A 27686-nucleotide genomic window follows, 5' to 3' on the forward strand; every position below is an offset into this window, starting at 1 on the left:
ATTGCCCACAGAAAAAAAAACCAGATATCAACTGATGATAATAATTCATTGTAACTTTGTGCAGTGACAAATTCACAATCCAAAGAAGCATTTTATTTCATTTTGCATCTTTCATTCTTAATCATTTTGGGATGTCAGTCAAATTTGAAATCTACGCATTTGCGGGAAAGATCAAAATGGATTATACTCACAATAATTCGAGGATGTTTACACTGTCATCTGATTCACACACAGATAACACACACATTCAGTCCATCTTGTGAATAACTTAAGTACTATAGTTACATCTGTTCTCTTTCCAGCATAAACACTGCTCATTCAACTTTGTTGAACACATGTTGAGCGACTACAAATAATATAGCACTTAACCGCAAAGTCCAACATTTTGATGGCAAGATCATCCCTTGAATTATGCATATAGGAAACACGAAACGAAATGACGTCGACTCTGTATATAAAAATACTATATCTATTGTATTCAAACATTATAAACTCTCGGCAAATCATTTACAGTCATTTACAAACTCCGTATCTGCTGCTCTTATATAAACAAACGAGATGTTTAAGTTTTCCTTTCAGCATACCTGCGCAAAACACACAAAATATAAAAGGATTTTCTTCTCTCATTTCTATAAAGTACTCTGTTATGTACAACATGTAAATTGTGAAGTAAGATTGAAACATATGCTAACGAATGGTACTGTGATCTGGAAAGAATTCTGGCAGAATACATTAGTGTTTATGGAACTACATTTCGCAATTTGATAGACGTATACGATTTATGTATTACGCATTGAATGTGGATTGCACTCGGTGATAATATAAGTAGTTACATCTATTCATATAACATAAATCATAACGAGATATTAATAGCCAATGATTTCACAGACAAAAGATCATTAATACAATTCTAATCGTGGATCTTTTGGTACCAAAATAAAATGTTAAAAGCTAAAAATAAGAATCTCATACAAATCAGATATTCATTATAATTTCAATCATAATTCTCTGATGGGGAATCTTGAGTTTGAAAAAAAAAAAGCTTCAGAAGCGCGCATTTTAACGGAAAACTTTGAAGGTTGTTTTTTCCGCGTGCAATGTACCACTGCTCGGATTTGAAATAAAAGAAAAGGAAAAATCGTTGTTCAGAGCAGTAATTATGTCTTGGAAAAATTTGATGTGTTTACAGTGATATTCGAATGCACTTTGGTATTGCGACTGGGAGACTGGTAATTATTGTTCTCCTTTATTGCACTTGTCTGTCGACTGGGCAGCCACCTGTTCTCCATTTCCATCACAGACGAAGTTGTCGGCGTTGAAGGCGAAGTGATGGGTTCGCTGTAGCCAGACAATTCCTCCTCCATGACTGCCCCTCTTGGATCCATCAGAGGGTTTTCATATACCTCTCTACCATCATCGGGAGGTGCCGACTCTTCATCTTGCACGAATGGTGAACGTACCCGCGTGTCATTTGTTATTGCTAGTGGTCCCTGCGTGGAGCTAATCTCAACGTCCTCTCCACCAAGGCGAGCGTTCTGCCTTAGAGACGCGTAGTCTTTAACATTTAAGTGCGTTCCAGAACCGCTCTGGGGCGTCTTCGACCTGCTCCTACCACCTGTAGCAGGTTTGGAGTTAGTCACGTGATCATCTTCTGTATGTGGTTGGTGGATATCGGTTGATTGAGACGAATGGTTCCTTGGCATGCTACCGGTTTCCGGAACGGTAGAAGGCCGAATTGGAAGATCGCTGCTCTCCAAAGATTCTTCCATAAGTCTGTTTTCAGGAATGTCAAACGCAGTCTCAGACATTCGGTGTGACGGTGACAAGAGACTGTCTTGGCTTATCACGGTGTCAGTTGAACTGTCGAAAATGAAAATAGGCAGTCCATAATATTGATTGGAATCACGTTCGGATGATTAGTCGCATTAGATTTTGCTATCTATATAATTATATTCATATTGTCACATTATTGCTCAGTGAAGATTGTGTCTTCATTTGAATGATACGAATAGATCATGTCAGTTTTGATCTCTTGCAGTGTTGGAAAACAACAGATAAGTTATGATAGGCTATATGAGTAGGTTCATCAAGCGATTGACCTAGAACGAGTTTGCTAAAGCCTTGTTTCACCGTAATGTCCATCGTTTTGTTTCAATGATATTTTTCCTTCATGTTCAAGGAAATACATTTTTTCTTTTACTGTACTCACATTTTTTTACCCAAGGTGCGTTGTTCGGAGGAAGACTCTCGCTGGATTGAGACTTGGTTGTCCTTGCCAATCAGCCAGAATGTTGTCATTTCCCCTTTTCCCTGCATCGCACAAAGAGAAAAAGAAAGTGTATGCTATAGGGATTCTTCCAGAAAGCTTCAATCAAGAATCCGTGTCACGTAAATGTAAATGGTCATACGATTATCTCGAGAAATCTTTAACATGAACCTAGAAAAAAAGTCTTTTATCCCACTTCGTAGTTGGTAATCTGTGTGAAATTCGACAAACCAACAACATTCTAAGAAGAAGAAGAAGAAGAAGAAGAATGATAATAATGATAAAAATGATAATAAGGTTGTATTTATACAGGGTAGCCTCTTCAGTGTTGCCACTGCTCTACCAGAGGGCCCTGCCATTATTATTACCCCAGCGTTGCCAGGTACCCATTTATACACCTAGGTCGAGAGGGACATAGAGGGTCGATACATTTCCAGAAACCATGTTACTTATAAATCATAGGATATTCGTCATTTCTAGAACGAAGAAACGAATCTTGTTCTCTTTGTTGATAAAGAATCAACACTACGACGAAGCAACTGCGCGAGAAAATTACATCATGGATCCTTTCTTCTTTACCATGTTTACTGTCACTTTTATGACACAATACATAATTTTTTTTAATGTGACACAGAATTATCGGGATTATGAATCATCTAGGAAACCTCCAAAGTAGTTTCAGTTCCAATTCTTTACTCATATATTGATATTGTGAATTCACGTATGAAACTAAGAGCATTGTGTTAAAACTTGTCTGTCACCAATGTCTTTATATCATTGTTGCAAAACTGCCAATTTCATTAGCCGAAAAGGAGCAGTAACTCTATACATGCACGATGGTCGAATTTACGCGAATATTTGTGAAAATAAACGGACTCTGAAGTATCAGCGAACTGGCGCACATTTACGCGATCATTACTCCCTTTTGCTGTTTCTCTCAGAGCTGGATTCTCTTGATGACTCACCTTGATTTCAATCTGCCCTCTTTTCTCCATCACGTAGCCACCGAGTTCCCGGAGCAGGGAGGCTGTTGTTAGGCTGATGTGAATCTTCTGCGGCAGACTATTGGATTCCATCCGTGATGCCGTGTTGACCGTGTCACCGAAGAGACAGAACCTTGGCATAGTGAGCCCCACGACTCCCGCTGCTACGGGACCTGGAGATGTCGTGGGAACAAGATCAGCAAGCATTTCCGAAAGTAAAACATGATTATCGCGTTGATTTACAGTAAGGGTAAGAGTACGTCCGTCATCTATACTGTTGTTTAAAACCAAGTCGAACACACACTCCACACACACACACACACACACACACACACACACACACACTTGTAGATAGTGATAATATAGACAGCTATTCATGATATAATTTCTGCTTTGTCATCATCATACATCACACCTGCACTAATCGAACACTGGTCTCATTGGCAGCTACGATAGAAAGAGTGCTTTTATCAATTTGTTTTTCGTTTTTACTTTCAATTCCGGTGACTCTGCGGTGTCTTCTAGGTCGTCATGGATTAAGAAACGTTTACCTTCTCCTTGTAATGTTGCTTTATAAAACGTGAATCGAATACTAAAATTTTTCTCCCTTAAAAACTCATTTACGACGCCACGTTTCTGGGATCAGGTAAGTATCGTCTCGTAAAGTTTTCTACCACAACTGTGTCACTCTTCAGTGGCATTCTGTTGATGTATATGTTAATGCTCAGTTTTCATCTTTATCTGACACTCTGGTTAGTACCAAGTTCTCGGCAAAGTGACTACGCGGATAGAGACGCTCCCCTGAGCCTCCTGTCACTTACCGGTGTTGATACCAATCCTGATCTGCAGCTGGTGGTCGGGTCTGTGTCGAATGCGGAATTTCTTGACACCAACAAGGAGCTCAAGGGCTACGCAGGCGATCTCGCCGGCGTGTCGATTACCGTTTCGCTGGGGGAGCCCGCTCACCACCATGTATGCGTCACCTATAGTTTCCACCTACAACAGTGTCAAGAAGGCAGGTAACGGTTTTAAGGTTCGAATATCTTTTGACAACTATAGAACCTTAGAGGGCTCTGGACAGATCTGTATTGGACACATGTACCATATTGTTATTCATTAATTATAACTGTCACTCATAATACCATCATACTGAAATCCGATGGGTAAAATGAACAGCAGCAAGTTGATGCTTTCGATTGGTTGTCGATTCCACAGTTTTTAAGCAAGAGGAGTTGGTGGACTTGGGGTTCAAAACTTAATTTGAAAGAGAACTGTTTGAAACATAAATGTTTCTTTTTACGACTTATTAGGTGGAATATGTAAGAAGGATTGTACTGATTGATCGTTTTGGACCACAGTTAAGTTAGCAAGATGGAAAAAAACCCAATGCTTACACCCTGTACGTCAAGAGAAGAGGAATAACACATTGTAAAGGCGTTTCTAATTAACACTTTGAACCATCGACTACATAACACGTAAAACGAACCTTATACACGTCGAACCTTTCCAAAATGGCGTCGAAGCATGTGTACAAATCATTTAGGAGGTCAACAACCTGCATTGGCGTGCTCTGCGACGAAAGGTCAGTGAACCCAACGATATCGCTGAAGTAGATGGTCACGTGATCAAAGAACTCGCCAGGGAACGAGTGTCCCTTTTTCAGCTCTTCTGCGACAACTCTGCAGGAGAATAAAATTGAGTTTATTGAGTCTTTGACTGTACAGCACAACTCCCTCTTACCTCAATTACAGCAAGACACGAAAACATTAAATCTCTCAATCTTCTGTCATTCAATTTGTGTTTTGAATGATACATGACGCAGATAATTATAGCAGACACGCCATCAGCCAATGTCAGCGAATGGGAACTTTTGGATCTTGAAACTCTACAGCATCATCGAGAAATTATCATCAACTTTCACTTCTCCATTATATACTTTTAAACATCTATTAATCTCTCTCGGTGCAACAGGTAAATCTTGTGCTCAGGGAGCCTTCGGTACAGCAATCCATTATCTTTGGAATCAACTCTAGCAGTATGAAGCAAATCTCTCCTCTTGATCAATTCAAGTCTTATCTAATCAACTATTTCTGGATAGTCAAATCTCAGCTTTTCGTAATTTCTTTTTTTCCCCTTAATGTGCAATGGTTGACAAGTGCTTTCATCTACGTGTACGATTTGCATTCCTAGCTGTCGTTACTTCCAGGGCCGGCGCAGCCGTGGGGGCCGTGGGGGGTCGGGCCCCCACGCTTTTTGTGCACCATACAAAGGAATACATAAGGTGTCATCACTTTGGGCCCCCACACTTTTTTCAACCCGGAAGTACGTAAGTGGCACTGAATAGAAATAGTTAGAGATCTTGAAGTATGGCGGCGGTAAGGTTATGTGTTTTCTGTGAAGACCTTTTTTTTGATAACACCCGGAAATGGGAGGGGAGAGAATGAGCTGAGGACCTTTTTTTTTTTTTTTTTTTTGCTTGTCAGCTGAAGAAACCCGGAAGTGCACGGGGAGAGATGAGCTGAGGACCTTTTTTTTTTTTTGCTTGTTAGCTCATGAAACCCGGAAGTGGGCCCCCACACTTTTGAAAACACTGCGCCGGCCCTGACTTCGTATCACTTCTCTCATCGTTTATGCACAGCTTATAGAGGTTTTATTGTAATTTCCATTTGAAACACATGCCTGATAATTCTAGTTTCATGATATTGATATTTCCAGCAAAAAAAGGAAATCCACCATTGCTATGGTTGTATTTCGTGATATCAATCACCCGTGTCAGTGGGTGAAATTAATTCAAATTGTGTGAAGAGAACAGCGACTGAGCTCGTCTTTCTACAGACATAAAATTCGCAGTGTAAAATGCAGCTTACGTAAAACGTTCTATAACCAACTCAATTTCGATTTCAATTTCATTTCAATCCCAATCTTTATTTTCCATTTTCGAAATTCCCTTTGTTTCAAGTATTACACATATGAAGCGTATGACATCATCTGAGGTTGACTGTCCTTGTTATGATATTTTCAGTCATTTTCACAACTCTCTCGAACCCAAAACTTTCATTAAAAAGAAATGTCGGATCCATCATGGAGACGGGAAAAATATGCTAGTATTTTTTTTCTTTTTGCGGGGGGGGGGGGAGTTACTGGGAACATTCTACCCTGCATCCGAACTATTTTGCACAATGCCTCCCGACTTTCACTCACTGAGGCAGCATCCTATAGAGGAGGGCGTCTGTCTTTTTCTTCTCCTCCAAAAGTTGGCCCGTTCGGTCTGCAACCACTTTCTCCAAGTTCTCCGTATACTTCTCCATCTTGGACAGCATGTTGTCAAGAATGTCCAGCTCCTTTCTGTTAATGAAGAACACAATCAATAGCAATTTCCCAACATTACGAGAAATGATAGCCTGCAGTCGCAAGCATGACAAGGCTGGTATTGTTCGTTTCTAAGTATTCACATAAGTTTTGCTTTAACACACACACACACACACACACACACACACACATCTCATTTATTACAATTCCTGCCAACTGATAATTATATCACAACCACTTTGTCTGCAAAGACCTACATACATTTATGATGAACCAGTATTCAGAAAATCGAAAATTTACGGAAGAGTAAAATTAGACCGGTGACTCATGCTGAACAAAGCATACAAACTAACCCTGCTGGAAAGAACACAGTGTAAGAAAGTGTAACACAGTGTCCCACAGTGTGAAATCTCTTCACAGTGTTAAATTTGAGCGTTTGAACCATCAGTTCACATTATGAAACAGAAACTTGCTATGTGAGCAGTCTGTGAAAAACCATATAACCATTGGTTAAATGTGAACGTTTTCAAATAGTCGACAATGTGAACACACTGTAAACAAACTGGGGGACACTGTGTCCTTTCCTGTAGGGAACACGTCTCACCTGCCCCGCTGTATGACTCTCAGTTTATTTCTGATGGTAGTGAAGTCAGGTCGGTCCTCGGGTAGTTCCTCCCAACAAGACTTCATTAGTTCGTTGATCTCGGTGAATATCGTAGACATCTCCGAACTGTTCATGAACTCCTCCTCGTTAATCTTCGGCCGGCATGGCGGCTCGTCCCTTCGTATCACTCGACGGATGATTTCTGAAGAAAAAAGAAGTAATGATTAAACATCGGTATTCGTAGAACAGGATTGGGTAATAGGATTGGGCAATATTAGCTCTTTTAATGACTCTAATACCAACACAAGTACAACCACTTTGAGAGTTTCTCGCTGAGGAGAGTTTATTGCATGTGAAAGTGTAAGCTGTCGCAAGCTGTCGCAAGCTGTCGCAGTAAATAAATAGCCATACATTTATCAATGTGTTTTGTTTCACTTTGGAGTGGTATCCGACTTTGCCCAGTTTTGAGACAGTGCTTGTTCATACTTTAGGTCGCAAAAAGTTCTTGCTAAACAAGCAAACTTGAATGAATATAGATTAGATGCTGTGCTATATTAATCTGGCTATTTTATTTTTTTTTATCAAGGGCAGATTTTTTTTTTTTTTTTTTTGCTCTGTCAGTGCTGATATTCCGTAGAGCAGTACCATAATGACTATAATACACAAACAAGTATTGTCATGTACAGCATTGTATACCTGAGCGAGGAGAATCAACTTTGGTAGGAAATCTAATGACACGACACGCACACTAATAAATCTAATGCTTTATGACACAGTGCTTGAAACGGGAACGGGGAAGTGTTTCGAGGAAGTCATATCATCACGCACTGGCACAGAGTGAAACAAGGAAGCTTGTTGATATTATCACCGAGACTTTCTGATAATACTGCCATCTACGACGGGGGAACTCATAGAATCGCGGCAGTCATCCATACCCATTAAAGGGGACCTCCGGATGATTTTCAGACTTATACAGATGAACAACTCTAAACTAGTTACACTGGGTGCAGAGTTTCAGAGTTTGTAGTGAGAAGTGTTTTTAAAATTTATAAGAAATAACAATGAACAAGGATGATGCCATGGGCAGCCCCACAACAAGAATGCATGAGTTGGGCTCAAGGAAGCAGAACAAAAGAAGAATGTCTGTGCATAAATTCTACACAGGTGAACTTGTCAAGCATGTAGTATCGTAATGGAATTACATTGCTATATTTCTGAAATATGTGAGGATCCTATGTCATCATCTCTGTTCAATGTAATGTTTTGTTGTTGTTGTTGTGTTTTGTTTGTTTGTTTGTTGTTGTTGTTGTTGTTGTTGTTTTTTTTTTTTTTTGGGGGGGGGGGCTTAGAGCATTGATTTCTCTGCTCAAGGACCACAATAAATTCCACAAATGTATACTTGGAGCTGTTGATTTATTTACTACAGTATGTGAAATTATGAAAATCGTCTGGAATACCCCTGCTTGATAAAGATGCAATATGACATTATTGAGATATGTGATAAAAGTTAAAGATGTAATAAAGATGACACGAATTGAAAGACCACCACATAACCACAGAGCAAAACGCCGCACACTATGTGGTTTAGATTCATGTAGTCTGGTCTTTGTTTCAATTCACCTACCCCTTGACGTGTAGCCGGATAGATAGTAAGGTGCACTTCTGGTGACGATTTCTTGCAGAATGATCCCAAAGGAGTAGACGTCCCCCTTCTGAGACCCTTTGCTGGGCAGCAGCTCTTGGCGAAGCAGTTCGGGAGCCGTCCACAGCATTTCTGTCACAGGAGAACATTGTATACCACCACAGAATGATTACACAATATTTATCTCTCAGAATTTTTGCCCTGGAATATGATACAAAATAAACATGATATGCAGCTAAACCCCTCCGATCACACACACACAAAAAAATGGAATTGTAAATGAAATTGTAAAAATCTGCTTTTAAATGCTCTATAAACGCGACTTTTGTACTCTGTTTTACAAAAGGTCCTTACCGTGGGAGGGGGGTACTATCCCCCTTCCACCCCCTCGTCGAGGATCTCACATCATAACATAAATGTGCCCCCGTCGAAATTTTGCCCCCCCCAAAAAACCAGAAGTGTTCTGGCGCTTTGTTTGCACATATGTAATTATGCCACAATCTGCCGAGAGCCAGTATCGCAGTGAATTTGACTACAAGACTTAGTGTACCATATATTTCCGTGATCATTACCTTGTTATAGATATGGCGCCAGCTATTGTCCAAAACGTTAAATCTCGATGCAGTGACTTTAACGATTATTCCCCCGCGAAGGCAAATGCATCATGATAAACTACCCAATCAATGTATTTTGACCCGAGTGAAAGATAATGACAGAATGAAGATTTGTTTGTTCGTTTGTTTGTTTTCTTGCTTTCTTGTTGATTTCTCTGAGTATCATCTAAGAGAGACACTCGCTGTGTAAATGACATACAATGACATTCAATGACTACAATATTACATTCATGCACTTGATCAACCGGAATAATCTGCAGGGTACTGCGCATAATCTTTAGAATATTGCATAATGCATGCATTGCAGCACTACCTGACAACATGTACCTAAAAAAAGTAGAAGTAACGAGGAAAAAAATCTGAGAGGAAGTTGTAGCAGGAAAAGAAGAATGAAAAAAAAAGATAAGACGGAATAGACGAAGATGGTGAAGAGAAAGTGAAGAGTATGGGTAAAATGAGATTAAGAAAAAGACGTCCCAAAACACAAATGGAAGATTTAGAGAATACTCACTGGAAAACTTAACCTCGGCGTCCTTCTGTTTCATGACGTCTTCCTTGAGAATATTAAAGGAGAGAAGTCCGAATCCCGAGACTTTGAGTACCCAGCGGCCGTCTACAAAGCATGTTGCTGAGCTGAGAATGCCGTGCGACTTGATCTCCGAGGCATGGAGAAATTGCATCCCCTAATACATGGTAAATAAACGACACCATTATCAGCCGGTGTAACGAGTCATTCTTGCAGACATGGCTTGGTGTTGCCAACATCCTCTCAGGGGATGTGCTTTTTATATCATTTTTATTTTACCTGTAGCTTGGCACCTGGCGAAAATATGATATGTATTCTGATGACGGAAATGAGATGGCGAAGACATTCCTCAAAGATACTTTTTTACCATTAGAAGCAATGATGAAAAAAATGTTGGAGTTATCACATTTGATGCATATATGAATTGTGTAGGTCAGCTGTATCACAAGACATCCTGCTATAAAAAAAGATGTCACAATAAAGCCTAAAATGTAAGGAGATATCACTATTTTCTCAATAAACAACTGTACACGGTTTATTCTAGAAATAATTTTGTTATAACCATTGTTCACATTTTGTGTACCTAACAGTAACATTTTTACATTGATTGTTTCTATCCCTAACTCATATTTTTAAACTATTTTGAAGCACTAAAGCTGAGTTTTGTTTTATCCGCAAATGGTAACTATTGCCCTTAACTTTTCTCGGGGCAGTCGAGTAGCGTTGAGTGATGTGTTATCTTCACAAATGCATAGATCGGTATTCTCGAAAACCGAGGATGATGAAAAAGGTTTTATGTAACTCTGTCTATCATGTCCATACATTGCCTATGGTAACGGTTGCCAATCACTGTCAATGTTAGACAATATTGCAAATGCTCGTAATGTGGAGAAAACTGGAGTCAGCAGAGTTACGAGTATTGTTTCATATTGTGTAATGGATATCGTGTAATAACATGGACCCGAAAACAGTCAAAGATGGGGTATTAAGTAGAGCGTTTGATACTTCTCCTCTCTTTGACACAATAAGGAGGAGACCTTTAGAATACAACGGAGACAGTGGTATGATGGAAAATTAAGGCAGAAGAAGCAGGGGAAGGTATCGTCTCAAATATTTTCAGCGCATCAACAAATTGGCAACAAATAACCAGATTGGCTACACATCATTTTTTTTTTCAAAAAGCAGAAAGCCCGCTGGTGTCTGTAAGTTCCGAAATAGTTTTGTATTTCATTTCAATTGAAGCTTCATTCTAAAAATGACATGATAAATCAACTGTGTTGAATTGTGGCAGAATAAGCGAAATTTAAACTGAAAAAAGTTATGGCTTTTAGCACTCCATGAGAAAGAGAAATGATTGAAGAATTCATTGAGTATATCAACATGTGTATCTCATCAAAGAAAAACATTAACGCTGCCAAATTAGTTTCGTAACGGGAAATGAAATGGAACATGTGGAACGGTGAGCGAAAAAAAAGAAGAAGATTGAAATAGCGACAAATTACGGGCAATTTTCATATCTATCGGATTATACGACGGTTACGATGCACAAGTGCATTATACGGCTGATGACGATAATTATCATGATGACATCAAGCTTATATCACAACTCACTATGTAATAGTATGGATATACAAATAAGGTCGCGTTTATAAGATTTTGCATGCCGAGAATCACTGTTTTGAAACACTGATTCGGAACACTGATTTGAAAAACGTTTTGTCAGGAGAGCGTTTATAAGATTTTTCCCCCGAACGTGTTGGGGCTCTCACTCACACTGCGCAGTCTGTTCCTCAGCAAAAGGTCGAACAGGGCTCGTGCAAGGCATTGTGACGTCATTTAAACAGTGTTTGAGATCGCGGTTGTGTTTATAAGATTTTTGAAACACTGTTTCTACAGAAACACTGTTTGAAACGCACTATTTTGTGCAATTTGAAACAATGTTTCAAAACACTGTTTCAAATCACGGCAAGCGTTTACAAGATTTTTTTTTTCCTGCTAGAAACACTGTTTGGCCGGAAACAATGTTTCAAAACATTGTTTCTGGCCAGAAGAAAAATCTTATAAACGCACCCGGATACAGATCAGTGAGGGTTTTAGTAAGAATTAACCACAAAGGTACATTAAATTTGGACAGCCTAATACGTCCGAGGCGATCGCCGAGGGTGTTTAGACTGTTTCGGAGGTACCGAGTGTTTGTAATTTTACCAAAGCTTGAACAAACTGATGTGTATTATTTGTTTTATAAATGATGAAGCAGGTCTTGGTCGTTTGATAAATCACCCTCATTTTAAAATCTGATAGTAGAATTTCAAATGTACATGTTTTGAATTATGCGGTAGGCATTTCCTCGAGTAAATAACAAACTTTATTTTACTTATTACCGGTCTCAAGCAAAATTACATGTTTAGGTAAAATAAATGCCTTGTCACGATTGTGTATATACGCTCTCATCCAATCATTTATCACTGTGCGATCTGCTTCATCATTTCATAACAGGTAATTTCATAAGTAGATGCTTTAATGAGCATACTAATCAAGCTTTTAATATCAAAATTCAGCGATGATAAGTATAGGATAATGAACAACATGTAAGGACAGGTAAAATACCCTAGCCAGATCTCGAATGAAGGAGGCCTTGAAGCTAAGGTCGAGGTTGAAGTCATCATTGTTGAGTATACTATGAAGGCTGCCTTTAGGACTGTACTCAGTGACGTGGTAGAACATGTCGCCACTGGTGGAGGGGAAGCATAGCCCCAGAAAACGATTGATGTTGTCCTGGACCAGCCATCGCATCTGGTTAGAGTCAAATGTTACAATACAACAGGGGATAAAATTCAGTCTTCAAAACTTATGTAATAACGTATAGGAGTGTATTGTACAATATAGAAACGGTTGTAAGTACTGGAATTATTGTATCACATTGCTATTGGTCACATGTAATTCTATTCATTGGAAGAGCCTAGATGCTTAGATTAAAATTGGATTAAACAAATACAAATCAAAAAATAAAAAGATAATATTAAATATGATTTTATGACCAATTTTTCAAGTTAAGATTGATACTACTCCAGACAGCCATTTATTTTCTTTTGGTGAGTTTTAAGGAGGAAACCTGGGTAGGATGTGTTAAGATACTGTACAGTCGATAACACTTTATAGCGCATGACCCATTTCAGCTTAAGTCGCATAACTGTAAAGAGTACATAAATACTTGTATTACAGACAGCTCGATTTTATCAAGTGAAACATGACAATAATTACATAATCTGATATATAGATTAATCAATCAGAAGGAGAAATGATACTAGCCTTTAACACGACACAATATAAACGAATTTCAACATGATAACCTCCGCAAACGAGGTAATGTTTTTGCCACGTTGATCTATCTATTTGTCTGTTTGTTTGGTTGTTTGTTTCTTTGCAAATTAACTCAAAAAGTTCACAAACGAATTTGGATGAAATTTTCAGGAAAGTTAAAAGTGACACTACAGGAACAGACGGTTAAATTTTGATGGTCATCCGGATCACTGTCTTGATCCTGGATTTATTTTTTATTTTTTTGAAGGATTTTTTTTATCGTTGGGAAGTAAACCCATTTTCAGCATGTTTGTTTGTGCTCGACGGAGGTCTGTGCTCTCCGGGGGCTTATCTGGGTCCTGTTTTATGAAGAGTTACAATTTAATACATAATTGATTTTTAGTCTATAGCGGCCTGTGTGTTAAGAAAATTTATAATCGATTATATCTTTTGATGAAAGAGGTTAGACAGTGTAACCCTGAAGGTGGGGACATCCTTTTTCTATTTAATGGAAAACTCGACCATAATGCATCGCACGTGAAACGGACCTCCTTCAGTTCTCTCTTCATTGCCTTGTTGAGATTAAAGTTCTGAACTTTGACCTTTCGCAGTACCACAGTCTGAGAGTTGAATGTGGCGAAGGTGTGATTCTGCGCAGTCTTGCTGCCGTCGGCGTTCTTTGTGGTTGAAATGTTGGAGAGCAGCGAAGGCTTGCTGAGGGCGTTCGAGAGATTTTGAAGGCGGTAATTGGAAGGGAAGACCTGAAAGTCAAAGAAGGACAAATGAGGAGATAGTCATGTTTTTGAATCCAGCATCAGAAGAGAGTTACTGCACTACCGTGAGCGTTATTTACCTTGACAATAGGCATTGGCACTGTGCGTGTTCATCAAAGTGTCAAGAATATCATTTCATGAAAACTGAAAAGAGCAAAGCAATGTATATTCATCCTTCATATCTGAGAAATGCCGAGGTTGTGAGACTCAGCATATTACATTTGTGTAGAATAATCATAACGTTTGCTTAACAGAGAAAAAACTTTCTGCAGGTATAACAATGATCTCATTCCCATTTAATAAGTCCAGTTGGTTATCTCATCCCCTCGCCTCCTCTTCCTTTTTCTCCATATCTATCTCATTCTCCCTCCCTCTCTCTCTCTCTCTCTCTCCACCTCAGTGCGCGCTTCCCCCTCCCACCCACCCCCCCCCCCCCCCCCCCCGTTCAAACTGACCTCACTGATACAAAGGCCTACTAGAATCAATGTGTAGGCCCTATACATATACATAATTATGAATACAAATTCAAATATCGAAACTTCATCTGTTCATGTGAAAATTGTGCGGCATCAACGGCCATGGAAAACATATAAAATGTTAATCATAAACATTCTCTTCGCATGAAAATATCTTTTTAATCCAGACATGTACTCAGGACACATTATACATTATGCACTAAATGGTAAACAGTTCATGTTAAATATGATCTTCGCACAGATGTTGTTGTTGATGTTGATGTTGTTGTGGTTGTTTCCTCATAATGTAAGAGACCGTATATATGGGCACATTTGGGACTTTTGCACTGAAAATATGACTGTTGTTATTTCAAAAAAAAGTACTGAATGGACACACATAAAACAAATATTCTCTGACGCACGAAAGAAATAGATTATGTACAAACACGAATATGACAATTTTCGTTGGGACGTTTGAGCCATGTTTGCACTTATTTCAGAAGTGCTCAACTTTTCTATAAGAAAGCAAACATTCACTCAAGTTGCATTTGAATGACTTTGCAAATCACCTTTCACTAACTTGAAAACTAATGGGATAAATCGGTTAGACCTGAACTCTCAGAAAAAAAGTTAAGGGCACCGAAGGGCAAGAAAGCGTCAAATTAGAACGCCTCCGTGGTTGACCGAATGTCGTCATGGTGTGTATCCCATGTCGCAATTAGTGGAAGTGTTTTAGAGAAATGGTAAAAATCCCTCCCCCGTGGGTCCACTGGATGGAAAGGATCCCTCTCAAGCTTTAGAAGGATAAAACAAGCCACGTGTGTCCAAATGGCTGATGCGCTCAAAAATCCACACTGGTTTATTTGCATGTGCATTTACAGTGAAACACATCAACCTCTCTCTCTTTTACCTTTCTCTATCTCCCCCTCCTCTATTTCTCTCTCTCTTTCTCTCTTCCTTTCTTTTCGTACATCGGCATCAGAAAAACATCATTCTATAAACACACAAACACACACAAACACACACACACACACACACGCACATACTTTGAGGTACTCCTTAGCACTCTTCTATATTCTAAGTGTGCGTTTTACCTCTTCTTTCCTTTCAGAATATTCATTTTATCTCTCATACACGACCACCATCGTTCCTATTTTAGTCCGTTCTCCTTGGCTGTTTACTTCACGAACGTTGATCTTACGTAAGGTAGTTTTCCCCCAAGAGAAAGCATTTTGCTTTTGTCTTCCTAAGATGTGAACGTCTCATGCTTCATGGTCCGTTTGTTCTTGACTCCTTTGTCGTTGTTTTTGGACGATTTTGTGCACGCCGATCGATTTCACCAAACGTGTATCGGCACGTGCCCTGGATGATTGTCCGCTCTCACACCTCTCTCTCTCTCTCCCCTTCCCTGTCATACTCGGACCTCCTTTTTCGTAGCTGAGATGGGAGATGACTCGGAATAAGGCTTTTAATTCTTCTTCTTCATCTCCTTCTTCTTCGTCTTCTTCTTCTTCGTCTTCTTCTTCATGTCCTTGTTCTCTTTCTTCTCCTTCTTCTTCATGTCCTTGTTCTCTTTCTTCTCCTTCTTCTTTTTCTTCTCCTTCTTTTTCTTCTCCTTCTTCTTTTTCTTCTCCTTCTTCTCTTTCTTCTTCTTCTTCTTCTTGTTCTCATTCTCTTACTCTTCTATCTTTTCTGTTATATTACCACCACCTTTTCCTGCTCGTTTCCTTGATTTCATCTCTGTTCTTTAAGTTCTTTACTTTCTTCAAATTACAAGAACATGTTGATAAGTACAATTCAAGTCCAGTTAAAAATATCTGAGTATCCATACTTGTAAAATTCACGGAAAGTACACCGAAGCTGTGCTCTCCGTGTATAAGTAACAAACAAGTCCAGTCGAATAGATTTGATTATGTGTTGCCGTCGCACTACCTGGATGAATCAAAATCTATTTGGATATATTATCATCTCGAGTATATGTTGGTTATCCCTCTCCTTCACTGAACAGGTTCTTCGCCTCATCGGAGCTTCAGCTTAAGGTCCAAGTTTGAGCAGAAAGAGAGAAAGAGAAATGGGGGAGAGAGTGTCTTCCGACTCAATGAATCGAATAATTCATCGAGCGAAATGTCGGTTGCGTTTTGAGCATAAAGGAGATAGATTGTCCCATTCGTTTCCGAGTGTTTATAAAACAGCATTTGTGTGTGTGTTTGTGTGTGTGTGTGTGTGTGTGTGTGTGTGTGTGTGTGTGTGTGCGTGTGAGTGGGTGGGTGCATACGTGTGCGTGTTTATGTGGGGGTGTGCGTTTTGAAGTCAAGGTATTCTGCGAGGGTGATAGGCAATCACATATGGTCAGCAAACACGCTTTGCTTGCAAAATCCATTCTACGGATGACCAGTCAATACGCGACACTCTTCAGTAATCGCCAGAATGCGACAAACTCGTTAATGAATAAAACTCGGGTCATAGCAGTAGCAGAGGCCAGCCATTTAAAATGTCGCAATATTCAGAAAGGGATGTACGTACCATATAAGGACTGATGAGGGAACATGATGAATAAGATGTACTGGGAAACTTTTTGGATCCTAGAAAGAGCATTTTCAATGACGTATAACCTGCGGCAATCGGACGACGATGTATTACATTAGGGTGTAATCGTTATTCTAATCGTCAGGTTCATTAAGGATCGGGTATGAAAGGTCCTCCCCTGTGGGGAAGGGTGTGAGATTTGAGGGACACTAAACACCTGAGAGTGACGGGTGAGTTCAACTCTAGAGCTCAATGCCAACTTCTCAACCTCTCAATGGGCATAAATTATGTAAATTTTCCTTTTAAGATTAATTTAATTGTTTTAAAGCAAATCTATTATCACTGGACAGTAATACGCAATTCAGTCAAAGTGGGTGTTTGAGACAGTACATTTTGTTACAAAATTGCCTGATTTATGACAACCTCAACAAAATAACAAATGATAAAGCAACATGATTATTCAACAGGCAGTATCAACAAACCTTAAGAAATCATGATTTTTTTTTTCGAACAAACTTTCGATTGCACGTTGTACTGGGGCTTAAGAGTAGTGACTGGTATTATACACGTGCAAATATAAATAAGCCTTGTGAAGAGGTGGCACCTCACCCCCCCCCCCCACACACACACACACACACACACAAACACACACCCGCATGCGCATCATCATCCGTACAGAAAGAGTCCAAGGAATTGAGTAAAATTGATTTATATTTATACTGTTCTTCTACATTCATGAGCCATAGAGATGAAATCGGGTACTGTGCATAAAATGCATCAATGACAACTGATAATCATGATTATACTAGTAACCCAATCTCTGCGAAATGTACTAACTTCAAACCTATTAGAGGCAAAAAGAAGCAAGAGCGAGATGAAGGAAGGAATATAAATTTGTACTTACCCCGCCACTCTCCCGAATAGGAATAAAGGTAATATCGGCACGATTTATCATCCAGTCAGAGCCTTTCACGAACTTTTTGTATTTAATCCTGAAAAGACAAGGATACGCCCATAAACACAATATAATTATGTCAAGTGTATTTGGGTAGATAAGAGATTAGACTTCTCTGTCCTTGCGCCCAGTTCTTCAGCAAATCCTAACTGAGCGCACGGTGCTACGAAAACATTCCAAATTTCTCTAAATCTGTCATTCTATAGATGCCTAGATATCTTTTTAAGATCCATGACTACAGCAAAATTCCACCTTCGAAGTATTCAGTGTAATGATTTCATTTATGTCTTATATATTTGTCTGTGTAACTCATGCTATAGGCGATAGGCACCAACAATCTGATATTTTGCGTTATTTGTTGTTTTTCTGGAGAAATAACAATGCAAAAATATCGTCAGTAAATGCTGAATGACGCTGAGCTCACCTTGCGACTGGAATTATGATGCATATCCCAAGAGTCAAGACTACGGCAAGCACTATTGCAGCGATAATCCCTCGGGCTGTAAAATGAATTAATGAAACACGTTACTCACAAACGTTTAGTAGTGTAAGATTTTCAGCCATTACAAAGTGTGGACTGTAACTTTATGTGCTGTATTATTTTCAATTACTGCATTATTTACACAGATAATTTCAATTTTTCGGCGAAAGCATAACCAGAAGCAAATTATGCTCTAATATTCCTATCATTTCCTTTTAGTGAAAATTCTGATCAAATAAAAACTAAGAGTAAATGCTGAAAAAGTATGCTAGTAAAGAAAGAGTCTTAGCTTTAAGACGTTCTCCTTGTTTGTAAGTTCGATCAAGAAACAGATCTGTTTGTTATTGTTATCTGTAACTCTTCGAAGGTACCAATACAATTTCCCCATTCTGCCTCGAGTGGTGTTGTGTTGTTCATTGCCTTTTAAAAAAGAATACACATATCAGGTTTTACCAAAATGATCATGACCTGTTGATAAAAAGAACCTAAGACAACCAAGCTTTTCACAACGGTTTCAAACCATTCGCATTTTTCCCATCGCGTATTGATTGTGGGTAGCGTTGCCAGACGGAAGGTAATTGTGTTGTGCATGTCATCCGAGTATGTGATACGCCCTCCCTCTAAAGCTACATTGTATGTCAAGAGAGCACCGGCTTTATTTAACGGGACGAGCCTTAAACAACGTGAAACGACTCCATAAAATCAAGGGCGCCATTCACGTGTTTGCTCGTGTGTGCTCACAATCTTTAGCAACGATCTCGGATTTTGTGATTGAAGGTCAGAAAGGATCTCTGCCATCAGCATTTCAACAACAAATACGGACATGGCTCGGATCGAAGACAATGACCAACTTGCGGCTAGATTGTGAGCCAACATCCATTCCGTCATGCGAACAATGAATTCTGTGCTGAGATGAAAATGTTTTTAAAGATCCAGACAACAAAGACGATAGTCATTGGTCATTTCATTTCGTGCTTCCAGCGTGACTATTAGAGTCGTGAGCAAGTATTTACAGTGAGCCATAGATCAAAGTTTTACTCAGTCTATTGCAGTGACATGATTTCTGTATGAAACAAGACAGTAGGGTATGATACGCAAGGTCGAGAGATTTCGCTGCTACATGAGTAAGCCATGCTGAGATAAGTAGCAGGAGGCTAAAGTACCGACAGAAATATTTTCATCATTGTTCTTACAAATTTCTTACTTGACTTCTCCTCATTGTTAACTTTATATGTAATGACAAAGTCAACACGACGGGACTGCTTACTTACCAAAGCAGAATTCTCCTTCGAAGCCACACTTTGGTGTGTCCGGAGGTTTACTATCACCTGGCCAATCGATGGCGGTATGTAATCGAACTTCGTAGGATGTACCATTGATGTAACCGACTTCAGAAAATTCGGTATCGTTCTTATGGAAAAGATTGAGCAAAGTCAATGAAAACGTCATGATTTTGTCTTAAATTTTAACCAACTTATACCAAGAAAATCATTCACTAAATCATAAGATGTTTGGTATTCCTCCTATATTTCGGACTTGAAACAAATAAATATAGGCCTGATTAATTCAGTTACTTGTGTTTGAATTTCTTTGCCATTGAGTCTTTACATACCAGCCATTATCCTCCAAAAATGTGTCAAACCATAGAGGTGGAAGAAAGAGTTCTCCCTGGTAAAACAAGGTAATACTGAAGATCTATACATAGTAAATCATTTATTTGCATAATGATCCCGGTAACTGACGAATGGCCGTGGGGTAATTAATGAACAAACTCTGTCCAATGGTCATAATTAGAAGAAGCATATATCTATCAGATATTGAATGATTTGAAAGAGTATTGCTATCATTGCTCATGCGATTATTTTTTTCAATTGGGATTTCCACGTTTAATTTTATGCCAAAGATACGAATAATGAACGAAAGAGTTTAGAGCAATCAATTCAATGCCATTGTAGTGTAGCAGGCAGTCAAACAAAGTAATGATAAACGCATCTTATTCATGAACCGAAAAGCTTCGTACTTAACAGAAAAGGATCCTGGTAACAAGATTGAAATGTCATTATTCAAATCCTCTTCTTTCGGAACCAGTTCTGTTTTCTTTGATTACGACTTGATCATTATCTATACAGGATGCATGCAGTGTTTACTAATAACAAGATACTGGGGGTGTGTCATAATATATTCGGTTAAATTTAACCGGATAGCATTGTATTGTATGGGAAATATTCCTGATTTAATAAGCAAGATAAGTGTTATCGTGCATATATATACACACATATGTTATGAAGTACAAATTCATAACCATCGAGTTGACTTTCATAGAATATATCAGACTATTTATAGAATTATATAATGTTCATACGTTTTCTTTTGATTTCACTCATTAAAGTCAACTTTAACATTGTGTGGAGATGCAGTCTATACAAAAAACATCTGCTCCCTCCATCTTTACCGCGTTTTCACTTTCAGTTTCTTTTTCTTCTTCTTTTTCTTCTTCTTCTTCTTCTTCGTATTATTATTATTATTATTATTGGGTAAGTGTATTATCAAAACTACATTCACGTTCATTTTACCAATGACGTTGTTATACACTTTGGATATTATGTTGTGCTCATAAGGAATCATCTCCGCGACATTAATAGACATTCTCCAATCGATTTCATACTTATCTTAAACATGTTGCTCGTTAGCTGTGGTCATTATACTACACACATTTCTCTGTAGCTTTGTGTTTGTGCTTGTGCGTGCGTGTGTGTGTGTGTGTGTGTGTGTGTGTTTTCCTTTGACAATGAATAATGACCTTTGACCTCTGACTTACCTGGAGATCTAGGATAGAAAAATCCGATAATCTGCTCCCAAACTCGTCGATATTTACCATCCCAGTCATTCCTGGAAATAAATAGGCGAGCGATAGGAATCAGCGTACACTGTGGCGATCATGACTGTGATAACACTGCACAGGAGAGCCGAATGCTCATGACGTAAACATTAAAGGGAAACGCCCACTACAGAAGTATTACGAAACGTTTTAAAAAGCATAACGGGAGTCAAATTCATTGCCATATCGGCCGAATTGTATCGTAGGAAGGCTGTGTCATATGGCTTATGAGGGCTAGCTATTTTCAATAGAACATATCTTACTTTGATTTGGAGACTGGTTTTCATGGTATCACTCCACAGACACCAGAAACTACACAATTCAATTCTACACTTGCCTATCGACATAGGTGAGTCCTGAAGAAGACCAATCAATAGGTCGAAAACTTGGCAGTAAAGGCATTGAAAGTGAACTATAATCATGATCATGCTACGTGCGTTAGCTCTTCCTTTTTGTAGCAATGATACTTTATAAAGTGACACTCGGGCAAAGAGAAAAGGATGAACTAATTTTTAAAGATTCTTTGGTCATCATATTCCCTTTTTCCACCCAAATCCCAAATTTATAAGAATAATAAAAAGACGATAAAGGCCTTTACCATTAAAAGATATATTGCCCTGCATCAATGAGCCGATAGAGAAACCGTCCAAGAGTGAATCGCCTGATTCCATTGTGACGTTGACTGCGTGGGCGTAGAGAAGCAGGGCATCGTACAGATAGGCAGACATGATGGCCGGCTGCAATATCGACATCATACATACTAGATCATTAATGCCGATTATTTCATCGTATATACTCTATAATAGTCTTTTACATACTACAAGTGTATCTTCTTCTATCTTTCTGTTTGTTTCGCCTGACGTCATAATATCAAAATTTTCATACAAGGAATCCTTGACGGATCATGAGATGCCCTCATCTTCTAGAGTAATTCACAAAATTAAAAAGCTATGCTTCTCTTGTGAATTCCTCTTTTCTATATATAGTAACAAAATAGGATTGTATTGCTTACTTGTCTATTTATCTAAAAACAAAGTTGATATCATTATAATTGCTTCCACATTTTGTTGAAACTTATGTGATACAAAGTTCCTTAAAACATTATGTACTCATGTAAGCGTTATGTATATTGCTTTGTTTTACTTTATGTGGACATAAAATCACTTTAATTGGATAGACTGAACAACGCCACTCCATGTGTCTCGAACTTGCATGACTGATTACACGTCTACTTCTATTATGATTCATGTCATTTCATGTTAATAGTGACAATAATGATGATAATAAAACTACAAAGATAATAGCACTAATTAAGAGAATTACAACGATTTTCAGTATCAGGTGTTCAATATTATTAAATACTTTTTCCTCCTTACAAATCACAAATTTCTCTGCTAAACATAAGCAAGTTCGGATTTTTTTTCTTCCCCTGCCTGTATGATACCTTCATACCTTCGTCTGTTAACAAGAATGGATCTTATTTATTCTTTATGGCTCATTTATCGATATCAGAGTTTCTATCCGACACCGACGTCGTATTGTATTAATTGTTCAGTAATCACATTACTTCCGATGCTATGCAGGATCCATGCAGTAGGTGTTTGACATACCGATTAATAATGCTTGGATTCCTCGGGCATTGACTACGTAGGAGAGCTAGTTTTACGCTGATTGCATTCAATAAAAATGTGGACTCTAGTGTAGAGGGAGTACCGCCTTTGTCATCTACGACAATTAATTGTCCTTATCCACAAGCTAACTCTTCTTTAACAAAATAAAGTACTGATTTTGTTTGCTTGTTTTTTATCGAGGCAAAATTTTGATTACTTTCTGAAAAAAAAACGGGACAAAGACAAAGCATGATGAAAAATGTGCTCAGAAACAGTGTCGGAGCTTAGATCTATACTTTAGTTGTTAAATGAACGCAAAGTAATATCTTTACAGGTTGATTGCATTCAGCCACGCGAACTGATCACGATATTCTAATTGTTATTATTATCATAATTGCTATCATTGTTATTATTATTATTATTATTATTATCATCATCATCATCATCATCATTTTCAATGATAATCACTTATGATTAGCTTCCAGTCTGCAACCAATGTGCATCATATTCAATTTGATGCTATATGGGCTGCAGATTTGAATTGATATCTCCCTTCATCGAGACTTCTTCCGACAAATAAGCCGATGTTGTGCACATGAGACCACAGATTACAAAAATGTAGTTTAGAATGTTAGATGCTAATTGTTATAACATACCTCTCAATACCGCAACAAAAAATATCAGAAATTTTGGAATAGAATCTACACATTAAAATAAATCTTAATCATTGTCCTATGCTTTAATGTTAACAAATGTTAAAGAAGGCAGGATTTCACAGTTACTTTCTGGATATGAATAATAAGACGGGACTGTTCGAATTAAACAAATTCATTCTGTAGTTTCCATGGTAAGCATCACAAGCACAATGTCCGTCTTTTTCTCAAAATTGGAGTGTTTGTTGTGAAATACTGTAAATCTTTAATCAGTCGGGAAATGTAACTATGTCCGAAGGAAGTGTAGCAATCACAGCCCCTCACACCACCCCCACCCTTCTTATGACTAAGATATTCTTGGCCACTCTTTTTCATTCATTGTTTTAATGGGAAAGAATCATGAGCAGTGTTGTCATTACAAAGCACTAGATACGATTATGATAAATATGATATCATGAAAGATTAGATGCTTATGCAACAGCATGCACGCGCTATCCTACAACCTATGATTTCTGATTAATATAGAATCTCCATCATTGATACATATCAATAAAGCCTATGCTGATTAATATGATATACATGTACGTCATGTGGCTGGGAAAGTCTCCACTGAAATGTTTCTGTCATGACATTGTGTTGGGTCAAATGAAGTCCATTCACGTGAATGAGCCTTGCGTGCTACTCCTCCTTGGATAATTCTGTTTACGTTATCCGAATAGAAATATACCAAGATCGTTGGATGACAAATCCAATAAAGTAGCAATGACAGGGAAAGTTATCAGACCTACCAAGTACTCCAATTTTACGATTATCATCATTTCTGTGGCACTCAGCGGGCCAGACGTAGGTAATCGTGAGGGAAAATTCAATCAATTCGCTCCCAAATTCGCCTAATTTTTGATAAAGTAATTTCGCTTATAGCATTAGAATGCCTAACGTCGGTAATGAGTCTTCCCCACTTAATAGTGATCCCCCACCTTTATATCTCTTACCTATCTACTACCATGCCTATGTATACAACAGTGAACTCTTCCTTTGTTGCATATGACCTGATTATGACAAATTCGGAAGTTTTTGCTAAATTTATGAAGTTCGCTAAAAAAAGATGTCTTTTCCATTGAGCGACCTAGCGATGGTGATGTAGAGATTTAACACTCCCATAAGCTGCATCGGAGTCCTTTACACTGCGGTAATCTAGCCGGGCAACATAGTCGTATTGGTCCTTGTGGAAGAGGCCTTTTCATCATGTTGATTGTGATAATGAGAAGGGGATAAGTTACCTGCGTATTATTACGTGACTGAGTATGCAGAACAATGGCGGGGAAAGTGCGTGACATTCAGGAAAAAGAAACTTGTATGCCGTAATTACAGTTTGCACAAATTTCATGCGACGTGCTCAATGTCAGTATAATTTGATAACCACTGCAATGATTTGCGATCTGAATGTTATGCTCACGTTTCAAATCTCTCTCTAATCATTCACTCACATGGTCACATGACTGTACCTGTGCCCACTAACATTGATCGAACCATGGTCATGAAGCTGGCACATGTCTCTGCACTTTTTACCAAAAGGAGCTATTTAATTTTGAGATTTTCCACCCCAAAAAAGCACGCCCGCTCTGAAGCGACTTGTCGAAACTGTAGGCCTATACACGCTATTCCTGACAGCCATGCAGCGACCCTTTATACTGATGTATCAGACAGCGTAATCTGATTACACAATGGCATTGACTTCCACTAGGGTGTTTAGGGCGACGGTTGAGACATTTCCATTATGGTGATTGTTGGGCCAGAGTTAGTCAAACTTGCTGAAATGTGTGCGTCTAAAACTCTATGGAATTACGCAGCAAACGCAATTTTCTTTGGATGATTAATCCCAACAAAATGGGGCGAGCTTATCGAGACACATAGAAACATTGATTTCATTTGCTCCTACGTTTGATGTAACACGATTTTTTTTTTCCGGAGCTGTTTTGTCGTCATTTTAAGTCTACAAAAAAAAAAGCTCTTCTGAGTTCATTCCCCAATGACCATGTTATGAAACACGAGAGATTATGGGGTCTATTCCTATAAAAAAGAATGAAGTATTGCTCTAAGTTATCTGCTTGATATTAAAGGTATAACTTGAAATATATTGTTAATGTCGGATGTTTACATTACTTCCATTTTAAACATATTTGTCATCTTAAGGAATGATGATACAGGAAGACTAACAGGAAGTACGAGAACTCTGACTGGAGAATCTTTGAAAAATGAAGTAATTTATCATAACATGCATGATTAACATTACGCATGGGGCCAATCATTGCTTGACAGAGAACCCCCTCCTGATGGCCTGACCTAGCTGTTAACGTAGTAGAGACAAACAGCTCTGATATATTTCAACCATATGCATTGTAGCTACATTATTGATTCATTTGTCAATGTGCACTTTGGCACGGCAATGCATGGTGAACCGTGCATAACCGGTATAATGAGAACAATGATAATACAACTGTAGCTTTTAAAATAGCATCTTTCCACCATGTCGTGGTACCCGAAGCGCTATATAATGAGACATTATACCAGGTAACTGGATCAAAGCCGTCCTATTACTGATGACAGTATAACCTACCGGATAACCTATAACCATACCTATAGCCTATAACCGTACGTATAACACCTTTAACACTCACTTTACTCCCTCGGGAGGGCAATCTAGCTAGACTGCCCGCTTTGTGGCGAACAAATACCATGACCCATCACATTAACGTTCAGTTACCAATCTCCCTATGATATTCGTATCAATAAACAGTCAGGTACTGGTGCATTGCATTGTAAAATTCCTTTCAGATTGATCCTATAGCCACTTTCATCGCCACCCAACACTTCAACAACGCAAATTATGTAAACCTTTGTAAACCTATCATTGATGCATCGGAGTAAACGAAGATGACATCACAAAACACGACGTTGGCATGGTGATCTTTTTTAACGATCTTTCCAAAAGACAAAGCAAATCGCATTAACCTACGTACCTGTGTTACGTCAAGGTGGTAGGGAGGATCGGCCATTACACGCATGACGTCTTCCATGAAAGTTTCAAGACGGCCGTCGGCAGGTAAACTGCGAGAGAAATCAGAAGAGGCAATAAGGGTAACGTTTACTGTACAAGGAATGTATATAAAATATTCATGGATATTTCAAGTTCCCGTCGAGTCTTGGCAAATGAAATCTTCATCGACGACAACGGTCCTAAGCTCTTCTTCCTAATTGATTGTGCAGTAAACCTGGGGGGTTCGAGAGCTGGAGTTCCAACTGACTATAATATTATTCAAACGGATGTCACTTCTGTAGGGATTTACAAAGAATTCCACAGATGTGTATTTGTATATTGGAGCTCGATGTTTGATACCGCCATCTGTGTGAGCAATGTGAAGATTCATATTGAACTCTAACATAATTTCCGGCATAATGAAATGAAATGAAATTTCCCCGAATGCTAAAACGTAGAAAACAATTTAAGTTAGTCCCGTCCAGAAAATGTGTTCAAAAGTGTATCAGAGATGTTTGTTATTAAAGACTGGTATTTGACACTATAGGTAGCCTCTTGGAAAGTTGATTTTATCACTTTTCGCTTAATTCCGACAAAGATAATCGACAAAGTATAAACTTCAAGTATAGTTCTTAAAAATCATTATGTCAGATAAGTACCCTGACCGGCCCAATAGAGTAATGTTTATTTTTCACTTCATTAATCCTTGAGCCATTTCTATTCGCCCATCCTCGTGTTCTTAACGTTGGACATGCCGCTCATCTTTTACAAGTATATAATAGAGTTGGCGAAAAAAATTTTACCATGATAATACATAAACATGTATTGTCTTGCTTAGAGAGTGACTGGTCATTATGAAATGAGAAATGACTCAATTGTCTTCATATCTGTGAGGCAGATCCAGTTTGGCACATATTTCAAATGTTTAGAGTGGTAGCATCAAAGTTGGTTCAAAGGGAATAAAACTTTTATGACTCCATCTCTTGAACCTCCTTCAGTAAATACGGTCTTACAACTTGATTTCTCAGCAATGTGCGAACAGGCGCGATGAAATTTACCGAGTGCTTTTCATTT

General features: G+C 38.5%; 1 protein-coding gene across 1 annotated transcript; it reads right to left on the reverse strand.

Annotated features, from left to right (window-relative positions):
* Positions 1–1157: 1157 nt before the first annotated feature.
* Positions 1158–26677, reverse strand: LOC139724326 (atrial natriuretic peptide receptor 1-like). Its single transcript, XM_071635470.1, has 17 exons — positions 26596–26677; positions 21911–22049; positions 21253–21323; positions 19706–19844; positions 18378–18453; positions 17903–17990; positions 13793–14005; positions 12552–12737; positions 9930–10101; positions 8787–8936; positions 7163–7364; positions 6451–6594; positions 4736–4928; positions 4071–4245; positions 3232–3422; positions 2210–2310; positions 1158–1860 (listed from the first exon to the last, which is right to left on the reverse strand). The coding sequence occupies exons 1-17, from the start codon at positions 26650–26652 to the stop codon at positions 1158–1160; spliced, it is 3000 nt and encodes a 999-aa protein (XP_071491571.1). The 5' UTR covers positions 26653–26677.
* Between the last annotated feature and the right edge of the window lie 1009 nt (positions 26678–27686).

The sequence above is a fragment of the Diadema antillarum genome, unplaced genomic scaffold (genome assembly GCF_040938485.1).
Source record: "Diadema antillarum isolate AM-2024a unplaced genomic scaffold, OU_Dant_1.0 scf00000211, whole genome shotgun sequence".
Classification (NCBI taxonomy): domain Eukaryota; kingdom Metazoa; phylum Echinodermata; class Echinoidea; order Diadematoida; family Diadematidae; genus Diadema; species Diadema antillarum.

Coding starts and splice junctions, on each gene's coding strand:
- LOC139724326 (XM_071635470.1), bottom strand. CDS start 26,652: ATGGAAGACGTCATGCGTGTAATGGCCGATCCTCCCTACCACCTTGAC. Junction 17,991..18,377: donor ATCATAATTCCAGTCGCAAG/GTGAGCTCAGCG, acceptor TTGTCTTTTCAG/GATTAAATACAAAAAGTTCG. Junction 2,311..3,231: donor GAGGGCAGATTGAAATCAAG/GTGAGTCATCAA, acceptor TGTGCGATGCAG/GGAAAAGGGGAAATGACAAC.